Genomic DNA, 25,377 nt, shown 5'->3' on the forward strand with positions numbered 1-25,377 from the left:
AATTCCCTGTTGATTTATTTTTAAAGCTATTATTTGTAACTCCTCCAAAAGGCAAAACATACTGTCTTGTTCATTATCTTCTCACCTAAGAAAATGGCTGTTGATGTGGGGGAGAGACAGGAAAGAACAATGTAACTATCACCCTCCTATGAAGTGTTGCCAGGGCTCCCAGGTGTAATCCCCGCCCCTTTTGTGTGCCACCTGTACACTTCTGTGGAGAAAGTCCAAAGCAGTCAAGTACAGTTTTCAATTTGTCTAACGTCTTTGATGAAGGTAAGATATGAATGTGGAGGAAAGTTACCAATGGTTAACATATGTAGAAGGTTTAATCTTTTGGAAAACACTTTCATATTTATTTTTTTCCAGGCTTCACACTTCTTGACTAGAACACACAGCAGGGATTATCAACATCCTGATGTTACAGGTTACTTTGCTAGGGTCCTACGGGAATGAGGGGTGAGTGAAATAAACTCATTTCTGATACTTGTTAAAATGGTGAGGTACAGTCTATTTAAAACTGTTTCAATAGGGGATCATAACTTGCAACAGGAGAAAGAAATTGTGCTCAACCTCGAATACAGCAAAGACACCAAGAAATTTATTACAGCCAACAAACAAGAGTGAGGGGGTTAGTGGATGAGAAATTAAGACAAAACATTAAGGATAGCGGGATGCTTGCTTAAAGGCAGGTCCGAGGACTTATATACTAACGGACTTTATATATAAACGATTCTGATAGCATAGGCAAGGTAACCAGATACTAAAGGTGCAAGGATGACTTAGCAGAATTCACGCCAATACGGGGCTCTGCCCGGCCAGATTCGAAGGCCTCAATGGAGGCCTAGGTGAGTAGAGGGCTGGGAGGAGCCTGACTAAAGTTCAGACAAGGAGAGAGAGACTGTCATTGACAACCCCGTTTCTCTTTATTACCCAATCCCCATGGATGAGGAGAGCTGGCAGGCAACCGGGGTGGGGGTGGGTCCAGTTCTTTCTCCGAAGCACCAACGACCGGTGGCCAGAGATCAGAAGGCCAGGTTCGGCGACACCAGCAGAAAGCGTGTCCGAACAACGTCCCTCGCACTGCACGGGAGGTGCCCCCACGCTCCGCCCGTCCGCCGCGCGTCCCACTTGAGGGGCGGGCTCCGCAGGTCGGGACCGGAGGCGCCGATTGGCTGACGCGCCCGAGCCGGGGTTTCCCGGCCCCGCCCCGTGCCCCTCACTGGCCGCCCCGCCGCCGCCGCTGCGCTCCCTCAGCCCGCGAGGCCGCGCGCAGGCAGGTCCCGCGCTGCCCCGCGGGAGGGGCCTACCGGTCCCCATCCTTAAAGCACGAGTCCGGACGCCCCGCCTGTTGGAGAGGGTGCCTGGCTGTGGACAGCCAACAGCCAGGGCGGGCCAGGGCCGACCGAGGAGGGCCTGAGGCTACGGAGCCGCCGCGGCTGGCACACGAGCGTCTCGGCCCGGACCCAGTGCTTGCGGGAGCTGTGAGGGGAGGGGTCGTGGGCGCCATTGCTGCCCGTCAGAACGCCGCGGGGGTCCCCGTCAGCCCTAGCAGCTCTCCCCTGGCTGGGAGGAGCCGTCGCCAGTCCCCGGCCCGGTCTCCTGAATCGGGTGCCTCCTCTGCCATCCGTGCGGAGACCATGTTTGACAAGACGCGGCTGCCGTACGTGGCCCTCGATGTGCTCTGCGTGTTGCTGGGTACGTACGCGCCGCCGGCCCGAGGGGCGTGTGCGCGCGAGCCCGGGGTGGGGTGCATCGGTGGGGTGCGGGCGTGTGTCCGCTGGGAGGTGACTCGCCGGGAATCGCGGACGGGCGTGGGGGGCGTGTGCCTGACGCGCGAGCCTTGCCCGGCTAGACGCTGGGGCGGCTTCCGCAGCCCGGGGACCCTGCTTCGCAGCCCGCATCCCCGCGTGGCCGCTGCTGTCAGTCTGCCTTTCTATTGCCCGCCGGTGCGCTGAGCCCACCCTGCTTGGATGCTGTTCACGCCTCTGCGCTCCATCCCTTGCTCTCCTGTCCTCTGTTTCCCGTTTCACTCCCAGCAGAGAGGGTGGGGTCCTCCCCTCGCTGATGTAGGGAAGCTTGGTGGTCACTGGCTCATCAGGTTTGGTGACAAAACCGGAGGGTTTTGATGCACTGGGAATTCTCAGTAACTGGCGCCAGTGCCAGGTTTATCTTCCTTGTGGGAAGCAGTTTTAAGTTTTCGTCTATAAAAGGTTAGAACGCTCCTAATTAGAAGGTGTTACCGGCTTGTAAATTGTCAGGCTGTAAGTGGGTGTGATGATGCCAGGTTTCTGCCTATAGGTTTGAAGAAGCTTACTTTTGAGGGGGATGGGGTTGGCGTGGTGTGCCCCAGACCTGCTGTTTCCTTTTCTGCACAGACCTCGTCATCGTGTAGGTTTCCATCTCCTGTGAGAGCCCACAAGGAGCATTGGACGTTTCTTTGGCTGCAGCGAATTTGGCGTTGTCTTTCTGACTGAAGAGTTCAGTCGTAGGGCTTCTGGTCGCCAGTTGCTCTTTTGACGAAAAAGAATCGAAGTCATCTGGGTAAGGGCTAGGCATTGGAAGGAGAGATTTTCACCGTCTTCATATGTATTGTGTAAGGCAGTATCTTTGAACTATTTATACGTTTTGGAAAAAAATACTTACCAGAAGACCTGCTCGATGTTCGGGTAGTCCTCATGTTTGAGTATCGAAGTAATAGTATTGGCGAGCTCTCAGCGTTGGAGAGCTGTGACTTTAGCATCCTAGACGCAGGTCTGCATAATGGCTTTTCGGTGAGAGGAAACTTCCTCCGCTTTTAATCCAGTACCGTCTCCCCTGCCTCAAACCTGACCATTTAGGTGCTTGTAGTCTTGCCGAAGTTTTATAAATTCTGTTACCTGTTTTTTGAGGAAAAGTCTTGCTCATGAAACATCTTTATTGTTTACCAGGACATTTCCTATATAGCCCCACAGTGAATTTTAGAAATTCCGTTTAGGAAAGGGAAACACGATTTTGGAACACTATTTTTATAAAAACACAAGTGATCCTTTCAGATGCCCAGACATATTCATAATTACATTAATTATATTCAGATTTATTGGCAATGAAAAGTTTACCTTGGTAAATATGTTATATTTTAAAATGTATTTAAATTTATACTCAGTGTTTGTGGAGCTTTGTTAAATTTCATTTATGTTTCAGTGAGGGGAGAGGAAAATGTTGTCAGAAGTGATTTTTAAAATTCTAATATATTGGATATTATCCTATTATTGCCACATACTGTACTGTCAGAGTTATATATAAAGTTCCCATTTTTCCTACCTTATGCAGTTACTAATTTTTGAAACAAATGCGTTTTCTCTTTGGGCCAAGCACTGAAGCAGGATAGATGAAACATAATACTGCTCTTAGGTAGATCAATGTTATTAAACACAGAGCCATATACTAAATCTATGTTTTGTTTATTTTAATTCATGTATATTTGAGGGAACTATTGCAGTACAACTTTATAAAATTGTGGGGTTTTGTAGTCTGTTTTCAACATGCTGCAAGCATCCCATAACTGTCCAATAGAATTAAGAGTAATTTTATTGCTAACTTGGCCTGACAGCTGCAGAATTTATGATGACTCTCAATAAAAGATAAAATTGTTATTTCTGATTTTAAAATCTTTGGTTTTGGAAAAAGCTTGTTTAGGAGACTTATGCATTAAGTATCAGTATCAGATACCTGATCTATTTGAAAAACAGATTTTCTCTGTTTTTGTATTGCTAGAGTTTTAAAATAATTAAGTGTATTGTCAAGATAAGCTCAGAATTCCCTTTTCCTAAATAGAAAGTGAAATACTGGCTTATTTTAATTTGGTATATAAGATGACATTAGATTTAATAGCATCAATATTCTGTTATAAACAACAGTGAAGGAGAACAGTGATTCTAGAGATACAAAGTATTTTCATGCTGAGTTTTGGGAGATTATATATTTTTATTAAAAAACTCACCTTTCTAGTGGGGTCTATGAGTCATTTTATTTTATTTATTTTTAAACTTTATGGCTGAGCTGCACAGCATGCAGGATCTTAGTTCCCCAACCAGGGATTGAATCTGTACCCCTTGCCGTTGAAGCGCAGAGTCTTAACCACTGGACTGCCAAAAAATCACCTTTAAGGGTCATTTAAAGTTTTATTTTTATTCATCTTACTGACAATAGGAGGTTGGCGGCCTTTAAAATAGTGGTAGCTCAAAGAGGGTTATCAACTTGGCATTAAGTTTTTTCTTTTTCTTTGGAGAACTACAGGTAAAAGTTGACTGTAGCAACAGAAAGATGATCAAGCAGATCATAAGTACAGGGTTATGTGAAAGTGGTTCTTAATTATAATGTGAATATGTTCCAGGTTCTGTTAATGATCACCCAACATCATGCAGTGTATCCATTTAATATGATGATGTTATGTGATTGTGTTACATGGCTATTTTATAATATTACAGAAAGTGATGTCTGTTTAAATGATAAACATGCCTGTATGTAAGGGGGCGGGTGTGTGCATGCTTACACACGTGTAAAAGCATTTCTGTCCCAAGTCAGTATTATCACCACTATGAAACATGATTTCCTCCATATAATATACCCAAATTATTACTTCCTTCAGTGGATCTGGTCTCTTCTTGGAAAAAGAGTGAGAATTTTGAGAGATGATGTGTATTTGATTCCTTTCTGAGATGGAGTGTGGTCTTGCCAGCTTTCTCTGGCTCCTTTGATAATGAGTTCTATGATTGTAGAAAAGGCTATAAATATCACCTGAGCACACAAGAAAAGCTGCTGTACAGAGAATCGTAGTGGGCTGATGTGAAAGCTGTGTTTTGCTCATTGTGTTAAACCACGTCCTAAATAAAACTTAATTGCTGAGAGTCATTTTAGATTTTATGCACTCTGGCATTAGGCTGCCAATGAATTGATTCAGTGCACATTGATTGAAGGCTAACTCTGTTCCAAGTTCATGTTAGGTGCTAAAGATAAAGATGAATTAGAAAGTCTGTGCCCTCAAGGAGCTTAGGGTCTAATGAGGGAGAAACAAACAAGAGGTTATACTACATCATGATAAATGTAATAATAAAGGTATGGAATAGATGCTCTTTGAGTACAGAAAAAAGATTTGTGCTATAAATGATCTATCATAGATAAATGGGTTGTCTGTTTTTGTCTAGAGATGCAGAAATGACAAATGTTACCCCAGGAGTACTCTTAGAATCTTTTTTTTTTCTTCTCAGCTTAGTACAGGGCAATGGGAGCCCAAGTAAGTAGCTGTGTGTATGACTTTTTTGCAGGTATCTCGTGATGCCTGGAAGTTTTAGGTGGAACTGGCAGAACCTTTTTATGTGCCTGAGTTTTGCTGGGTAGCAGTCATTTGGAATATCTTTCTATATTGTGCCTTCTTTTTTGGCTCCTCTAGATCTTTTCTCCACCCTGCGCTATGCTCTGGGAGGCTAGTGCTGTAAACTGCAACTAGGCTGTTGCTTTTTGTTTCTGGTTGACTTTGACCAATGGGACAACAGCAGGAGGCCTGGAAGACCCAGTTTCTTCCTGCTGGATTTGCGTTGCCAGAGCTATTTTGTGTTTTGTGAGTAGGTCACAGCTTCTATTCAGTGGCCATCTGTGCCAGCCAGCTACAGTTACAGATCTTTCTGGGTTTTGGTAACCCTCTACTCGCCCGTTTAGCCTAGAGATGATGTTGCTGGTACCATTCCCTGCTGCTTTCCGTAAATCCTACCTATACCTTTGAAGATGGTTCCTTCATAAAATTCTTATTTAAATACTTTATTTGGGTGTGCTGTTTTTGCCAGGGGGCTACTGATAATACTCATGTTATGTCCAAAACAGATCTGAGGTGACTTCCCTTTCTGCACTTGACAGCAATTACATTGGCCCATAAAAGCAGATGATAACAGGAACTCATGGGCTCCAACATTGGTTTTCTTAGAAGGGAGGGGGTCATGGTTTCCTCAACATACTGCAAACATGGTATCACCTTTATGCCAAATCAGTCAGTAAATTTAGGGGAAAATCTGGCAGCAGAGAACACTGGCAGCCATACTAGGTGGTTGTGTGTGCATTCCAAGTTGCTTTCGTCGTGTCCGACTCTTTGCTACCCTAATGGACTATAGGCTGCCAGGCTTCTCTGTCCATGCAGGTTCTCCAGGCAAGAATACTGGAATGTGTTGCCATGCCCTCCTCCAGGGGATCTTCTGACTCAGGGATTAAACCCGAGTCTCTTCTGTCTCCTGCAATGGCAGGCAGGTTCTTTAACACAGTGCCACTTGGGAAGCCCCAGGTGATTGTGGAATCCCATTACTTATTCTTCTTCAGTAATTATGCTGATCTCATTCTGCCCCTTAAGTATTAGCCATAGGAGTGCTCCTTTTCCTGATCTCAGTTTGGGCCACTTTCTTAAGGGAAAGTCAGATACTTAATGAAAGAGTCTCCTTTGCTGAAAGTCTGCAGCCTTCCTTTTTCTCCTAACATTTATTTGTTCATTTACTCATTATTGGGTGAATTCACCCACACATTTGTTTTATTATCTAGTAGATGCTGGGAATTCTGTTAGATACCAAAGAGGTAAATAAGTAAGTAAATAAATAGGACATAGTACTATCCTGATTACTTGCCATTTCAATTTCTGTTTACTTCTATTAAGCTAACTTCTTTTGCTTCTGCTTAAAGTTTACTGTTTGTTTCTCTGTTTTATATAACTTTTGTCTTTTCTCCCAGCCATTGAGAGGGGGAAGGAATCTCAAAAAATGAACAAAAATTTGTCAAACTGGCATATTCTTGGGTCAGACTGGCCTCCTTTTGCAAGACTTTTTCTACCTTTAAATGGCTAGTTTGGAACAAAAGCAGAGGCCTGGAAGAAACTGATAGTATTTGGCTCTAGTTGGCTTTATACAGTTGACTTTAAACTTGAATTTACCTTGCTTGGATGAGAGTATGGAAATATTCAGAAAACATTCCCCTCTATAGCTTTTGTGAAAAGTAATTTTTTCCTTTATATTCTATTTGAATTAAATCCCTTTTGGAAACTCATGGACATGCCATAATCTTTGTTAATATCTTTCTTGCTTAGTCATTTTTGGCTGAATTCTACCAAAGTTCCCTATGTGTTACTCAGTTTGTGAAATTATTCTAATTACTTTTGATAAGAAATTAAAGTTTAAATTGTTACTGTTTATCTGACTTAAAAAGAAGCTGGTAGAAAGTTACTAAAACCTACATTTTAAGAGAACTAGTTAACATGTAGCTTTAGGTTTTTTATGTGTTTTTTTTTTTGGTTGCTCTGGCATGTAGGATCTAGTTCCCCATCAAGGGATCGAACCCAGGCCCTCCTGCCTTGGCAGCATGGAGTGTTGTTAACTACTGGACCTCCAGGGAAGTCCCGAGAAACGTTTTTTGTGGTTTTTTTTTTATTTTTTTATTTTTTTTTTTTGCCCCATGGCTTGTGGGATTTTAGTTTCTAGACCAGGGATTGAACCCGGACCCTTGGTAATGAGAGCAGGGAGTCCTAGTCACTGGCACAACAAGGAATTCCCTTCTGCAAAGGAATTTGAAATGTTATTTCCTCCTAAATTACTGGTTTAATTCAGCATTTAGGATGGAAATATACAGTCTGTGTAATAAGCTAGTTAGGGATTATATAGGCACTGTCTTGTCCCTTATTTTCTTTCTGAAAAAGGATTCATTCAAATATTATGAACAGTGGTTACAAGTAGCTCTTTTCTTTCTTTTTGTCCCTCCTTTTTGCTGTATGTGTGTGTGCTCAGTCATGTCCTACTCTTTGTGACCCCATGGACTGTAGCCCACCAGGCTCCTCTGTCCATAATTTTTCAGGCAATAATACTGCAGCAGGTTGCCATTTCCTTCTCCAGAGGATTTTCCTGACCTAGGGATCAAACCTGAGTCTCCTGCATCTCCTGTGTTGGCAGGTGGATTCTTTACCACTGCTACTTGGGAAGTCCTTCTGTTTCTACGTACCTTATTTTCCGTTTTCACTTTTTCCTTCCTGCTTTCCTTCGCCCTTCAACCTTGCTGTCTTGATTTAAAGCCCAGATGGCTCAGACTGAGTTGTTTCAGTTTTACTTAACTGAAACTAATCTAACATTGGTTATGACTTTATGAACTATTGATTTTTCTTTAAAACATTAGATAGACAGCATAGTCTAGTGATGGACTCTGGATCCAAACTGTAGGTTCAGTTCCAGTTCCTCCATTTACTAGCTGTGCAACCGTAGGCAGATTTCCTCTGTGTGTGTCTGTTGTGTCAGCTGTGTAATGATAAAGTACCTACCTTGTATGGTTGTTGTGAGGCTTAAATGAGTGAAAATATAAAGGTCTTAGAGTAGGCCTTGCACTCGTGTGCATAAGATGATTGTCAAATAAAAGTAATCCTCTATAATCCTGCAATAATTAAAACATTATTTTAGTAAAAATAACATCAACATAGTTTTGTATTAGGGACAAAAACACAAACTTCAAACTGTTCCCTGTGAATACTCATGGAATGTCTTTGAAGCTTACAGAACATCTTGAAATAGTAGTGTCTTATCAGTCATGTGTAAAAACCACATATATGATCTTCAGGTAGTGGTAATCCCAGCTATGTTGGAAAATGATCTGTATAGTCTGTGGTAGAGTGTAACTAAACAGATGGAAAAACTGTTACTTTATACAGTGGTTAAGTCCTGAATTTCAACTTAAGAAAATGGAGTTAGCCAGACACTGGTCGGTCACCTTCACTATTTTTATTGTCCAGGCCTTGGAATTGATTGAGTCACCATATAAAAAGTAGACTTAATATTCCTAAAATTTTTGAATGACTCTAATTGTATTCCCTCATTTGTATGAATTCTGTTGTTTGATTTCCTACCTATGGTTAAGCAGGCATCAAAGAAAAGACTATTGTGTAATACCTCTTCATACCCCATCTCCTTCTTACTTCTGTTTTTTCAATCAGATATTTATTTATTGGCTGTGCTGTGTTGGTTGTGGGATCCTAGTTCCCTGACCAGGGATCGTACGCCGGCCCCCTGCAGTGGAAGTATGGAGGCCTAACTACTGGATCTCTAGGGAATTACCTCAGCTATTTATTTTGACATATGTTAACCTGATACTATCTTTTATTTTTTATGTTGTGTTTAATAGAGTGTTATTGCTCAGTTGCTAAGTCGTGCCTGACTCTTTGTGACCTCAAGACTGAAGCACACCAGGCTTCCCGGTCCTTCACTATTTCCCGGAGTTTTCTCAAACTCATGTCCATTGGATTGGTGATGCCATCCAACCATCTTATCCTCTTTCACCCCCTTCTCCTCCTGTTCTCAATCTTTCCCAGCATCAGGGCCTTTTCTAATGAGTCGGCTCTTTGCATCAGGTGGCCAAAGTATTGGGGCTTCAACTTCAACATCAGTCCTTCCAATGAATATTAATATTGATTTCCTTTAGGAATACAATGTTAAGTTTTAAAATATTTGACGTTGCAACATCGTTCACTTGTTTATCAGCTATTATGTGCTTAATGGGGCTTCACTGATGGCCCAGCTGGTAAAGAACCCATCTGCCAATGCAGAAGATGCAGGAAACTCAGGTTCAATCCCTGGGTGGGAAAATTCCTTGGAGACGGAAATGGAAACCCGCTCCAATATTCTTGCCTGGAAAATTCCATGGACAAAGGAGCCTGGCATTGCTGCAGTCCATGGGGTCACAAAGAGTTGGACATGGCTAAGCACACACACACACACACACACACACACACACACACACACACACACACACACACATGCGTGCTTAATATTTACAATGCTAGGAGTTGTAAATTTCATTTGGAAAAAGATAAGTAAGGTCTCTATACTAATAGTTACAGATATTTGTGAATGCCATGAAAGAATGTAAGCAAGGTTAGAAGAGAGTGAGATATTGAGGGGTCAGGGTCATAATCTCAGGGAAGGCTTCTCTGAGGAAGGCATATTTAAATTCAGATTTAAGAATGAAAGTAAGTTGGTCATGGAGGAGCTGAAAGAAGATGATTCCAGGCATAGGAAAGAGCAGGTGTTGAGGGGCAAAGGGCATTTGTAACAGAAAAGAGGCCAGTGTGGCGGGAATACAGTATGTATCCTAGTGTTCTTAATAGTAACTATTGCAGCTTATTTCTAAATGTCAAAGTGGATAATAATAACAACTGACATTTAGTGCTCTATGTCTGTGTGTGGCTATGAGGTCTATCAAAACCTGCTCAGGGAGGATAGCTTAGTTATCTTCATTCTGTTGATGGTGGAACTAAGGCCTCAGGTAGCTGAGAAACTGCCAATGGAATCCAGGTAAGAAGTGGCATGGTTGGGAATTGGGAAATGCATTTTTAAGAGTTACAACTTTTGAATTCAGATTGACTGTCCAGATTGAGAAATGAAGAGGGTAAGAAATGAGGGACTGAGGGAATTAATTGGCTGTAAAAGCAGTGATTATTTTAGGTGGGCTAAATCTTTTATGACTATCTTTATTCCATATAATGTGGCTTCATAGTCAGTTTCTGCTTATGTTTTGAGCATGTATCTGCTGTCCAAAGGAGGCACTTTAATTTTTCATAAATCAAACTCCTAATAACTACTAAGAGTTTGCTCGGAGGGTATATCATACTGGAAGATATAACCGATTTGCCCTGATCAGTAAAGTTTGTTGTTGTTTAGTCGCTTAGTTGTGTCTGACTCTTTTACAACCCCTTGGACTATAGTCTGCCAGGGTCCTCTGTCCATGGGGATTCTCTAGGCAAGAATATTGGAGTGAGTTGCCATTTCCTTCTCCACGGGACCTTCCCAATGCAGGGATCAAACCCACATCTCCTGTGTCTCCTGCATTAGCAGGTGGGTTCTTTACCACCGTGCCATCTGGAAAGCCAGATCACTAATATACTCATAGATTTTTTTCTCCAAATAGCACTGTTGTTATAGGCCATTTTACCCAGGAAAGGAAGACCTTTGTACTTTATTGCATGTCATGTGAATCACGTGTGTAGAGTTTAGAGTCACCTTTGGTAACTCATTCCAGTAGATATAGTTAGAACCTCATGGTTTAGTTCTCAGTTGTCACTTCTTGGAAATGTTTCCTGTGTCTGTTTTTCAGGGTGGGGTGCCTAGGAAAATGACATATAGGAAATGTGTAGCGGATGAGCTCTTGAGTTAATTGGCAGCTTGTTAAGCCAGGTTCTGCCTTGCCTTTTGGTTCATTTACGTCAGCAGGAAAAGAGGGCTTGACTTCGTAGGTGCTTGAGAGGTAAATAAGAAGAAAACTATTCCTTATTCAATGCATAAATGAGCCTGTGGTAAATGTTTTACGTAACTCATGAAATCATCACAAAACTGTGAAGTAATAGGCTTGTTGTATGCCCTAGCACTGGTGATACAAAAGTGGGTGAAAAAATAAAACTCATGGATCTCAAGTAGCTTCTTGCTTACTCTGGAAAACAGACTCGTAACAATGACAATACCATATGGTAAGCTGAGTGCCTATGTCAGAGCACTTGGGTACTAAGAGTGAGTGAGACAGGGTCTCTGTCCCCAAGGGGTACACAGATGCTGTAAGGGGAGAGAAGCAGGTATTTTAATGAAGTCTGTGTGAATTTCAGGACAATTGCTCCTGAGATCTTCACTTTTACTTTCCAGCCAGGATACTGTAAACCTTGGGGAACATTGCTGCTGCTGCTAAGTCACTTCAGTCATGTCTGACTCTGTGCGACCCCATAGACGGCAGCCCACCAGGCTCCCCGTTACACTTTTGGTTAGGGCTAAATTCTGGAAATAATTCCTATAGATAGTTCTGAAGTGGTGAAATGAGTCATGTCTGACCCTTTGCAACCCCATGGACTGTATAGTCAATGGAATTCTCCAGGCTAGAATACTGGAGTGGGTAGCCATTACCTTCTCCAGGGGATCTTCCCAACCCAGGGATTGAACCCAGGTCTCCCGCATTGCAGGCGGATTCTTTACCAGCTGAGCTACTAGGGAAGCACAAGAATACTGGAGTGGGTATCCTGTCCCTTCTCTAGTGGATAGTTCAGAATCCATCTTTATTACTGGGTGGAAACACTGTAATATGAGTGCTTGCTGCTGCTGCTGCTGCAAAGTCGCTTCAGTTGTGTCCGACTCTGTGCAATCCCATAGACGGCAGCCCACCAGGCGCCCCCGTCCCTGGGATTCTCCAGGCAAGAACACTGGAGTGGGTTGCCATTTCCTTCTCCAATGCATGAAAGTGAAAACTGAAAGTGAAGTCACTCAGTCATGTCTGACTCTTAGCGATCCCATGGACTGTAGCCCAACAGGCTCCTCCATCCATGGGATTTTCCAGGCAAGAGTACTGGAGTGGGGTGCCATTGCCTTCTCCGATATGAGTGCTTAGAAAGCGTGTAATACATGTTAGGCATTCAGATATTTTTTACATGAATGAGTAGGCAAGATACTTGAGTCAGTCACTCTTCTGGGGGTTGGAATTTAACTCTGCTATTAACTGTGTGACATTGGGCAGGTTGTTTCACCTCTCCATAAGTCTTGTCACCTAATGAGGAAAAAGATAATGATAATAGTGTCTTCCTCATAGTGCTGTGAAATTAGATGAGATAATGTGAGAGAGTGTATGTGAAGTGTTTAACATAGTCCTGGTCTGTCCCGTTGTATCATTATCACTATTAAGATAATAACCCAATTTGGCCACTCATCCCGTCTGTTGTTTAAATTTGATACCATGTACTGGTGAGTTTTCTTTTGGGACATTGTTTAGTGTAGTTCTAGCTTCAGTTTAAATAGCATTTGAATTGGGACCTGGTTCATATTTCAGTTTTTCGTGCCCAGATCACTATGGGAGATGTTCTGATTACTCCTAACCTGTTTCTTTCTGGAATCAGATACCTCACTGAGATCTTATCATTTTACTTCTAGGTGAGCAGTATTTCCACAGCTCATAGACAAGGTACCAATATGAATATCTGTAGTTGAGTGAAATAGTAATAAACAAAGGTGTGTGTGAAGTGGAAATGGCATGATTTGGGTAATGGTAACTTCTCTTGGTACTCACGTTTTAAAGCATGAATATTTTATTTCTTGAATATGAGCTAGTCAGAACCTAATAACTTGCAGTTGAGGCTGAAGTATGGCTGCAGTACAGCTAAACATAACAGGTTCTTTTCATAACTTCTCTTGATCAGTAAGAATTTTTCCTTGTTTTCTTTCCATGAAGTTTAAGAAATAAATGTTTATAGTGGTCACATCCACCTGCAGTGTTCTGGCATAGGCCTAATTTTAGGATAGCCTTCCATATCATAAAGGCAGTATGACTCTATAATTAAATGTATGGCTAAATGTAATTAAAATTCATACTTTTATAATATTTTATGTTTTAATATTATATATTTACAATATTTTTCTTTAAAAAGCCTACTTAAACAGTTTTTCAAATGACATCCTAATTGATTGGAAAATATACCTAGTATAGTTATACAGTGTAGCAGAAGCAAGTGACATTTATTATATTTTATATTTTTAAAAAATGGCATTGATAAGAGAAAGAAATTTTGAATATGCTCCTTCTCATATGTTGTCTATGTCTAACCCAGTGGCCTAGTTGGAGAAGAGGTCTCTTACATTATGATGTTATCAAAACTTGTTAGGCAAGTTATGGGTAATACTCAACTTTATAGCTAGTGTTGGATATCTATATGAATATGAGTGAGATTCTAAGTTCTGCCATTGACTGTAATTTAATTACTAACCAAATCTAACAATGAATAAATTATCTTTTAAGAAGATAAGTTTTTTGCATTAGACTTCCCCGCCTTGCTTAGGATTTGACATTGTGGATGATTTTTCACTGAATAACAATTTTGTTTATGTAATTTATTTAAAGGGTTCAAAGTGTGATCTGGTAGTGAAAGTGGTTGGCTTTTAAGTCACATTCTAGTTTTGCTTCTGCTGTTCTCTCTGATCACATGGGCTGTTTCGTTTACTCATGTGTAAATTATAATGAGAATAATGTCTGCCTTATCTATCTCTCTGGGTCATAATGGTAAGCAAACTTTCTTATTAAGGAGAGTCAATAGCTGCAGAACAAATTTGGGCATTTGACACTAGGGTAGGAAAACAAAGAACGCAGGGTAAACGGGGCATTTTGAGCAAGGCAGCACACTTGTAGGAGATCTGTTATTGATCTAGCCAGGTCATGAAGGGAATGTTGTCAGCAGAAAACAGGAAAAATCTGAAGGCTGACTGAAGTATTCAGAAAGTAGTGACATAGGAAAAATGGTCCCTGATACAAATAATGTAGGGCCCCTGCTTGAGTTTCTTTTTTGCCACACATAGGCATATGACTTTATCAGTGACCAAATAACTTACGAAATCTTGAAACTAGTTGGATACTCTTATGTCAGCCATACTGTTAGAAGTGGTGACATATGCCACCTTGAGAAGCCAAAGCAGAATATGATTTGGTCAGACTCACTGAAATTTCAGTGAAGGGAGATTTTCAGTTTTAAAAAAGATGAAAAAGGACGTTCAACTGCCATTAAATTAAAAAAAAATACAAAAATAAATCACAGTTAGACTAGGTTAGATCTAGTCTGCTTAATATCAGGAGATTGTCATCTGTATCAGTAGCAGTTTATCTTCAGCTAAGACTGTCAAAATCTTTTGGCAAACATCTGAAATACCAGGGAAATCTCTTCTAACTTTGTATTTGCCTGTGCTCTATTCTATTCCAGTGACTTGCAGAATATTTAATAGGAAATAGGAGAGAGATGTTCTTTGAAATAAAATAATTACATTATCTAAGATTATGTTTCTGTTTTCCTCAGTACTAGTCTTGTAGTTTGTTAGTCAGTTAATGATTGGAGTGGTGAGACCTTAATGTTTCTGTGTAGCGTTGGCTGGCAGAATGATGCATTACTCTGTAGGGCATTGCCATATAGCTTCCGTTGAACAGTTAAGGGATTTCATCTGCCCAATAACCCTGGAAACCTACCACCAATTGGAAATATATACACCAGAAGTAAAATACTATGGCCAAAGTTACAAGAACTATTGAAGTTGAGTCCTATTTAAGAATCATATTTTTGTTTGCTAATAATTTAAAGCTTATACTTAAAAGCATTGAGCTATTCAGTAGTTGTGACAGCCCTGATCTTGGCTTTGGCTAACTTAATTTCTTCTGATAAAAAGGGAGGCAAAGAGTAAAGTGAGGAAAAGAAAAAATTTTTTAAATGAAGAAGTGAATATTGCTATAGTCCGTTTTTACCTTGCAAGAGGAAGTTAGGAAAGGATGAAGCTTCCTTGAGAGAAAGCAGGACAATAGGGTTAATCATGACGGTGCCTCACGAGGCCTAGAATAAGTAAAGAAGTGCTTCCCAGTAAAGAGATTATAGTGGAGATTCTGATTTTTAGTTGGATAAATCTAAGGGTCACATTTACAATGGTTTAAATTTCCTGAAGTAAAGAATTTGTTGTTTAGGTTGGTCAACGATAATTCAACCTATGTTTAGAATTTACTAGGGAAAGAGAACAGATTGCTGAAAAAATTTTGTTATAGTTACCCTTGCTTCATGTCCTCAGACTTTTCACAATTAAGAATGAAATACTGAGATTGGAGGGGAATTCCCTGGTGGTCCAGTAGTTAGGAGTCAGTGCTTTCTTTCTTTCTCTTTTAAAATATTTATTTATTTGGCTGTCCTGGGTCTTAGTTGCGGCCACACTGGATCTTTGATCATTGTGGCACCCAGGATCTTTAGTTGCAGCATGCGGGATCTAGTTTCCTGACCAGGGATCAAGCCCAGACCCCCTGCACTGGGGGCATGGAGTCTTAGCCACTGGACCACCAGGGAATTCCCAGGACTTGGCACTTTCACTGCCATGATATGGATTTGATCTCTGATCAGGGAACTAAGATCCCACAAGCTGCCCAGTGTGGCAAAAATCAGTCAATCCATTTACCTGTCAATCAATCAATAAAATTTTAAAAAGAATAAAATATTGAGATTGGAAGATGGCGTAACTTGGTTGAATGTTTTATAAATTAAAAGCAGAAGGGTTTGAAATTTTGAACTGTCAGATATATCAAATAGAGTTGTGACAGAAATGTTATAGCTCAGATAGGGGCTAGCTATAAACATATTTTAGTGTATTATCTGAATATAATTCAGAAGAAGGTGTTTATGTTATAGGAGATAAAAACTTATTAATACTTTCTATAATAAAAGGTGTGAATGGTACTTGTTTAAGGGGGCTAGCATCATATCTGTGCAAACTAATTACTCAAAAATAAGAGAGAAATGAACTGTTGCAGTTTAAATGTAGGGTGTTACCTTGCAATTTCAACAGAACTTTATTAAAATATTTTTTATTTTATCAAGATACTAGTCCCATTTATTTTTTTTAATGTATAAAAGTTTTACAAAATTATTTTGTATTCATAGGATGCATAAAATTTAAAGAATATGGACACTGGAAAGGTACAGGTCTGATCACCTACTAGGGTGAATCACCCAAGTTCACAACTTCAGTTTCTTTATCTGAAAAGGACTGGGTCTTCATCTGTACGTTCTTGTTGGCTGTGATGCAGTGTCCATTATGTAGTAGGCATTTGTTTATTCTGGTAGTATTCGTTCTTACACATATTGTGTGCTTAGTTCTGTTGTGGGCAGTGGAGATGCATATAATCACACAAATAAATATAAAAATGAACCATTAAGTGCTCTGAAGGAGAGGTTTGGGTACTATGAGAGTTTATAAACAGGATTTTGAATAAGAAGGATAGGGTAGCTTTTTAAAATGATGACTTTGGCTGCAGGGTGGAATAATAGATTGGAGCTGGAAAAGAATGGATTTAGGGAGATCAGTCAGAGAAGGCAATGGCACCCCACTCCAGTACTCTTGCCTGGAAAATTCCATGGATGGAGGAGCCTGGCGGGCTGCAGTCCATGGGGTTGCAAAGAGTCAGACACGACTGAGCGACTTCACTTTTACTTTTCACTTTCATGCATTGGAGAAGGAAATGGCAACCCACTCCAGTGTTCTTGCCTGGAGAATCCCAGGGATGGGGGAGCCTGGTGGGCTGCCATCTATGGGGTCGCACAGAGTCGGACACGACTGAAGCAACTTAGCAGCAGCAGCAGCAGCGGGGAGATCAGTTAGGAAGCTGTCTCAGGGGTCCAAATGAGATAATGGTAGTGAAAGTAAAGAGGTGCTGGTAGAGATGGAGGAAGGTTGAGGGATTTGTGAAGTATCTGGGAGAGAAAATGGACCAGTTTTGGTGACATAGGAAAAATGGAGAGTCAGAGAGAGAGAAATATCAAAGATAGTTTTGAAAGTTCTGGCTTGTATAATTGGATAGATTTCTATAATAACTAAACTGGGGAGCCCTAGGAGAGAACCCATTTGAAATGGGAATGGGGATGGAGATGAGATAGTGAGTTTGGTTTTCACCATGTTACGTGAAGTTTTGAAGTTTCCAAGAAGGAGTATCTGGTCCTTGTTTGGATAAATGGATCTAAAGCTCAGAGGAACTGTCTGACTTTTCAGAGTCCTGGGCATATTCATGGTAATTGAAGTCATGAGAATTGATGAAATCTCAGGAAGAAGTTATAAATTGAAAAAAAAAACAGGTTTAGGACTGAGCTTCAGATTGGTTGGAAGAAATAAAAAAAGGCCAAGACTGAGAGGGAGAGGACACTTTAAAAAACCAGAAGACTGTTTCTGGAAAGCCAAGTGAAGAGAGTGCCTCAAGAAGAGCGTGGTAACAATGTCTACATCCTCCTGAAAGGTAAGGTAACACCTGGAAAGTATCCATTTGGTTTAGTTACACTAAGGTCACTGATAACTTTTTGTAAAGCCATTTTTAAATCGTGGTGGGCTGAGAAGTGAGTAATTGGTGAAGTGGAAATTTGTGGGTATTGGTAGTTCTTTTTAAAAAGTTGGAATTAGAAAGGAGAGTGTAGTAGCTAGTAGTCTGGGATAGTAGGTTGTCATGGTTTCTTGTGATACGCCAGGTGAGGGAAGAATGATCTTGCTAGATAAAGGAACCGTTTTTAGGCCAATGGTATAGGAATAGTTGAATTCCTCTTATAGAACCGTCTTTACTGAGAACAATGGATTATTTGATATCCATGCTTTCCAAAGTAATTGTTAACCAGATACGGTGGAATTTGGTATATTAAGCCTGGTAGACTGGTTTCAAAATTCTGCTTTGCTGTAGGAGCTGCTGAAGACGCCAGTTCAATCCCTGGGTCAGCTATATACCCTGGAGCAGGAAATAGCAGCCCACTCCAGTATTCTTGCCAGGATAATCCTGTGGACAGAGGAGCCTGGTGGGCTACAGTCCATGGGGTCACAAAGAGTTGGACATGACTGAGCACACATGTACTATTTCTATTAGGCATTCTTGCTTTTGGTCACACAGATGCTTATTAGTCTTGTTGAACTTCAGTTTCTTCACTTGAATAATGGAGAGACTACTGTCTACTTCACAGATTTGTTAGTAATAAATAAGAATTAGTAGGCAGTCGACAAACTGTTACCTGCCTGTCTTTCTTTCTTATTTCCCATGGTAGCTGCTGTTTAGTGTGTAGTTTCAGCATTGCATGTTTGCTCTTGGCCTGAAAGGAATAGTTTGTGGGAGTTCTTCCTTCTTGCAGCTTTTATCTTCTGTATAAAATTATACAAAAGATAACTTTTATCTTCTGTATAAAATTTAACTTGAGTGGTAGAAACATAGATTTTTGGGAAGATGGATATACGATTTGCTGCTGCAGTCATCGTAACTATTAAAAAAAGAATTTTACAAAACTTTTTGGCTTGTGTACCTTTTTTTTTTTTAAAAAAGCACATGTGTTTTAAACAAAGCTTACTAATTTAGATATGCTACTTTGGTCACTTCCTGCCAAAGTTAGAGTTTTTATGTTTTCCTTCTGAGACACACCTTAGTATAACTTTATTTTAGTTTCTGGAACCTTGCCATTTGGCATAATTTCAGAGTAGACATGATGGATCCATATAAATTAAGATTTAAATACACAGTACATTTTTTTAATTGGTAGGGGCACGTGAACTCTTAAAAGCAGTTGAGATCTTAGGTCTGGATTTTGTTCGGTTGTTTAAACTTTTTCATCTGTAGTTTTGATTTTTTTAAAATTTATTTTTAATTGAAGGATAATTGCTTTACAGTGTTGTGTTGGTTTCTGCCAAATACCATGTAGTTTTGATTCGTTAAGTACTTCTTACACGTATTTGTACCAAAATGGTGAAATCAAGTTTGTCAGATATTTTTTCTACAAGTTCAGTTGCTAATGCAGTCTCCTTAAAGAATTTAAAATCTGCCCACCAGCCACCACCATCCATAGTCTCTAAAGAAGCATTTATGTATATACTTTTTTAGATGATAACAATTCTAGAAATTCTATAAAGGCATTAGAGCTTGTTAGTTTTATTCAAGAATCACTATAATATTAATAGTAAACACACACTTTTATTCTTTGGAATATAGGCCTTCCTGCTGAATGGGAGAAATTGTCGGTTGCCTAGTTGCTGAAAAAGGAGATTTCGTTGGTTAAGCGAAGTTTGTGGATGGGATTTCTGAGACTGGAAGTCTCATTGGTTCAGAGAGAGAAATAACTTAATCAGGTGTTCTCACCTGAATGTGGGATGCTTTGTTTTACAAACTTAAATAATACCTGGATAAATCCCTACAGTTCATAATTTCTTGGGGTTTCCCAGGTGGCTCAATGGTAGAGAATCATCTGGCAGTGCAGGATATGGGGTTGGGGGGGGTGTAGTTTGTGATCCCATGGGGAAGATCCCCTGGAGAAGGAAATGACAACCCACTCCAGTATTCTTACCTGGAAAATCTCATGGACAGAGGAGCCTGACGGGCTGTAGTCTATGGGGTCACAGAGAGTTGGACACAACTGAACGACTAAGCAGGCACGTGTCATTTTTTTAAGCTAAAGACTAAATAAATTCTATAGACACTGTGTTTCAAGGAGGAACTTTCTCCTTGATTCACTATGTTATATTGTCTTCTGAAATTTGTTGTCTCTTAATAAACTTTCAAAGAAAGATACAGTAGTTAATATTTGATGAAATATTCCTGTATATCTGTTCATAGATCTTCCAAGTTAAAAAACTTTCTCAATAGAGGAACTGCTCATATCTTGTTTCTTTCCCAAAGGTATATAGTTTATAATCTATTTTACTTTGGAAATACATGATGTTACTATATGGATTCAGCATAATGTATTTTACCCCCATTTTTGGACATCTGAGTCTTGGACATGGAATAGCATCATTAGTGAAATCTAGATTAGTTTTTTCTTTTAAAATAATTATTCTGTGGTTTCCAAATTTTCTAGAATTAACATGTAATAAATTGGTAAACTCTGAAACGCCCAGAAAAGAAAATAAATATCATTACTAATCTCACTACCACTGAGAGATGACGCCTTTTAACATTTTGGTTATGTATCTTTTTATATTTATGAACTTAACACTTTTTTAAAAACCGGTGCTCTAAAAAAAAGTTGAGATGTTACTTCGTGTACTCTTTTTGACATAGTCTTCTACGAAGTTACCTTCAATGGTTATGTGGTATTTCATTGTTTTTGGCATAACCCTCTTTACCTCTGTTTTTAAATATTTAGGTTATCTGCAGTTTTTGTGCTGTAGTTCAGTATGTAACACCTTAGTAGATATTTTGGAAAACCTTCTTGAGTCATCCACCCCAGACTGTCTCAGGGTGTTCTAGCCTTTTCTTCCTGATTCTCTCTCTTCCAGTATTTCCTTCTTTAACAGTAAGACCAGATCAGGTTGACACAATATTCTTCAAACAATTTAACTATCTGTCAGTGAACATGCTGGCCTCTGTGAGTTTAGGAGTCAGAGAGATACCGAGCCATTTTATTTGCCAGAGATAAATAATTTCAGTACATGAGTTAAGTGTTGTGATAATTTTATGTAAGTATCAGGTCTGTGGAAACTCAGAAAGTGATTCTGAAGGCAGTAGGCAGAGGAGAAAGATCAGGGAATAGCATTTAATTTGTTTACAACAGGGAGGTACATAAATTCTATTTATTTGCATTCACTGCATGAGGAAACTGAGCTAGTTAATTTGCCCATGTTCACTCAAGTAGTAACTGGGAGAATGCCAAAAGTAAGCCCAACTAGGTGTATCTGACTACAAAGCCTCAGCTCTGTTTAGGACCCCACCCTGCCACACCAAAGGAAAGATTCCAGGAGGAACTGAATAGAAAGAAGCTGGAATGGCAAGTAGGTGTTAGCTGGGTGGAGGGGGTGGGGTTATTGTTTGGAGCTTGTGGAAGAGATTTGAAAAAAGGAGTAGAGAGAGGTGATGTGAGGCTTAAGCTAACATTAAAAAAAGTGTATATAGTAAAATTCACTCTTTGGGGATACAGTTCTGTGAATTGTCGACAATTTAAAATTTAGGGTTATGTAACCACCACACAATCAAGATACAGAACTAGTCTGTTGCCGCCCTAAATTCCCTCATATTTCTTTTTTTTAGTCAGCTCCTCCCACCATTCTGCACCTCTGACAAGCACTAGTCTGTTCTCCATCCTATAAAGTCATATAAATGGCATGTCATATAATGCCATGTAGTAAATGGAGTCATACAGTATGCAGTCTTTTGAATTTGGCCTCTTCACTTAGCCTAATGCATTTTAATTAGGCAGCCATTAATGATGTAAATATTACTGTACAATTTTGCTATAGTTTTTTGCCTACTTCAAAATTTGCTTATATCATCTTCAAGTCCAGTTTCATGTAAACAGAATGCTTTTTTTTTTTTTGCTGAAAAATGATTAATAGTTATAGCTCCAGATATCAAAGAAGCCCAAAATATATTCCTGGTAAATGCCCAGGAGAAATTAAAATAGAACAAAATCAGCTGTCTCTTCCCACACCCTGTTACGTCAGCCTTCTCCTTGCTTTTTGCATGTAGAAATCTGCATGGAAAGTTTGCTACTGAATGTGACCTTTGCCAGCTTGAAGAAAAAAAGAGAACAGCTGTTACTAGGAGAGAGTGGAAGGAATGAATGTTGTTCCTGGCCAGTTGGCACTGTGTGCCTTTCTGGGGCAGTAACAACAGGTGACCAACTTCTCCTTTTTATTTTTGTTAGTGTATAAATAAATAGGCTAACTTGTTTTTTGTGCAGAAATCTCAGGGTATATATTAAAATAACCTGCCCATATAGTTGTCTTGGATTTTTTAAAAAGCTGTTTAAATACATACACAAATTTATTTTAGGTGTCTTAATGAACTAAGAGACTCCAAGGTTGAGGATATTATAGGTAATTATTGACAGAAAACCACAAAGAGTAAAACTTTGTTTGGTAAATGTCACTTATATCTAAACTGTACTTTCTCCCTTTTGTTTCAACTTAAACAGAAAACCAAAACGATAACTAAGTACTTTTTATAGTAAAACCATGTCAGCCACAGAGAGGTAGTGACTACAAGCCAGTGACCAGAATGTAGGTATTTCTAAAAGTTGAGGGTGCACTGTTCTTTGAACTCTTGCCCCTGGATACTTTGAGTGCCATCTCTGTGAATCACACCCAAATATATAGTGCTCTCGACCACGGACCCCTCCCACGTGGCTTCCCGCTCTTCACCTTCTCACTCTCTACCTCGCACAAACTCATCTTGAGGTACAACTTCCATCAAGTCTTTTCTTGCTCAAAGCCAGTGTTGATTTTTCATTTCTTACTGAAGCATATCCAAATTAATTACCTGGAATTGAAAATCTTCATCCTGTACTTTTGCTCTGCCCATTCATATTTCTCTTATTCCTCCTTGCACTTTACCCTACCACAGTTGGACTATCTTTTTTTTTTTTTTTCCCTAATTGTCTGGCAACAGATTGAGCTCAGTTATCAGTTTTTAATTTATTTGTTTCCCATTGCAGTTGTTGTGACTGTTTTTCTGCTCTATTAAACTCCAGTTATCTCCTACTCTCCTCATTTTTTTGCAAATGGTACCATTTCCTACTTCATTTAGAAGGCTTTAGTCAGATAAGTGTGTGTTTGAGTCCTGGACGCATCACTTACTATCAAAACTGGTAGACAGTATACATCTGAGTCTTACCTTCCCTCACCCACAACCCTCCCATGGACCTACCCAAGATTCTACAACTAAAAGGTTGAAGCAGAACCCAGCTCCTCTAGCACCAGCTGGCATCTGTTCTGAATGACCGTGCTGGTGTGTACTAGTTGTTAAATATTTTTAATTTCACCCTTATTATGTGTATGACTTTAATTATGTTACTTATCCTCTTTGAGTCATCCTCTCATCTTTAAAATGGGGATAGTAATAGCATGGTGACTCTTTGTTAATTCACTAAATATTTGTTGAGGGCCAACCTTGTACTAAGAACTGTCTTAGGTGCTTGAGGTATATCAGAGAACAAAAGAAATTTTTGCCTTTTTGGAGCTTGTGTTCTAGTATTGTAAGGATTAAATGAAAATTATTGTTAAGTGTTTGGTATGGTATCAGATCCACAGAGGTGCTCACACTGTTTCAGCTCCCTTTCTTCCTTTGTCACATGTTTCCATCAAGGCCAAAGGGCCAAGGGGAGTGTACTAATACTGAATGTGGTGTCCCAAGAGGAACCAGAACCTGATTACATTGCAGAGCAATACAAATCAAATAGGAAACATTAAAAAAAAAAACAACACAAAAACCCTAACAGTAACCAACCCTTTTTTTAAAAAATTTATATTTAATTGGAGGATAATTGCTTTACAATATTGTGCTGGTTTCTGCCATACAATGTCATGAATCAGCCACAAGTATAACCCTGCTTTTGATGAGTTGTCTCAGTATGTTTTGGAGAAGGCAATGGCACCCCACTCCAGTACTCTTGCCTGGAAAATCCCATGGACGGAGGAGCATGGAAGGCTGAAGTCCATGGGGTTGCTGAGGGTCGGACATGACTGAGCGACTCCACTTTTACTTTTCACTTTCCTGCACTAGAGAAGGAAATGGCAACCCACTCCAGTGTTCTTGCCTGGAGAATCCCAGGGACGGGGGAGCCTGGTGGGCTGCCGTCTGTGGGGTCGGACACGACTGAAGTGACTTAGCAGCAGCAGCTCAGTATGTTTACATTTCCTTTCATCTCCTGTGGATTCAGCTCCAGCCATTCATCCTCATTCTTAAGTTCTCCTCTCCCACTACCTGCATTTCACTGCATCAGCTCACTGTCACATCTTTTGCACCATAGACAAGAGCAAAAAAATCATCACCCTTCTTTTGCTCTATTTATCCTTCAAGGTGTAGACCAAATTCTCCCCTTTCCTTCTTTTTATATCACAAGACATTTAAAAGTTTTTTTACCCAATTACTTACTCTCTTTCTCTAATTCTTTCAGTCTTTCTGTTTTCACTCAGAGTACTGCAGTTCTTCTGTCATGGTTCATCAGTTACCACTTGTGTGTTCCTTTTCTGCTCTGCTTCTTTTTAAGTGGCATCTGTAATTGTCAAGACCATCTGAACCCAAAAGGCTCATGGCCTCATTGACGTGGGTTTTGAGTCACAATCCTGCAACCTAAGTTCCCTCGGGCCAGTTTCTTCATCTTCAAAATGATGTAATAACATTTACCTTTAAAAGTGATTAAAAGAAACCTAGCATACTGTCAGGGAGTTAAGTAAAAACATTACTGGCATTTTTGAGAAGTGCCCCTCCTCATTTTCCTTGACACTGTTCTTTCATGTTCTTTATCCTACTTACCTGGTAGTTCATTCCTCATTAATTGGCATGCGTGTGTGCTAAGTCACTTCGGTTGTGTCCGACTCTCTGCGACCCTATGGAATGTAGCTTGCCAGGCTCGTCCATCCATGGGATTCTCCAGACAAGGATACTGGAGTGAGTTGCCATGCCCTTCTCTAGTGGATCTTCTCAACCCAGGGATCCAACTTGCGTTTCTTTTGTCTCCCGCATTGGCAGGCATGTTCTTTACCAATAGCGCCACCTAGGTGGGTTATTAGTTAGCTGTCTCTTTTTTCTTTAGATTATTGTTCTTGCCACTTTTTCTGATCTTAGTAAGATCTCATGGCTTCAGCTATCCCTTTTATAATTGAAATTTCAGATATTCATCTCTAGTCTGCATTCTCTCTTGAGTGCCAGATATGAATGTCTAGCTGTGAGCTAGATGTGAAACATTTGTCAAATGATCTGGAATATGAATCAAGGAGTCTCAGCATTTGATATGCAGAGGAAACAGACTGTCTTACCTGGCATACTTCCTAGTTTCACTTGTTCAAGTTGGTAAAATTTTGAAAAACTTTCTTTACCTTTATAGAGGAGGAGAAGAGAACC

The 25,377-nt window shown here is 40.1% G+C and overlaps 1 protein-coding gene across 2 annotated transcripts in view; it reads left to right on the forward strand.

Annotated features, from left to right (window-relative positions):
• Positions 1-1,237: 1,237 nt before the first annotated feature.
• The window catches only part of PLPP1 (phospholipid phosphatase 1), a 104,347-nt gene continuing 80,207 nt past the window's right edge, over positions 1,238-25,377 (forward strand). Inside the window, exon 1 of one of the 2 annotated variants that reach the window (XM_019982742.2) lies at positions 1,238-1,695. In XM_019982742.2, coding sequence (XP_019838301.1) covers positions 1,638-1,695 — 58 coding nt within the window. In that variant the 5' untranslated portion in view covers positions 1,238-1,637. The remainder of the gene's footprint in view (positions 1,696-25,377) is intronic. The other variant, XM_019982743.2, reaches the window with a different exon arrangement.

Source organism: Bos indicus, chromosome 20 (assembly GCF_029378745.1).
Source record: "Bos indicus isolate NIAB-ARS_2022 breed Sahiwal x Tharparkar chromosome 20, NIAB-ARS_B.indTharparkar_mat_pri_1.0, whole genome shotgun sequence".
NCBI lineage: Eukaryota > Metazoa > Chordata > Mammalia > Artiodactyla > Bovidae > Bos > Bos indicus.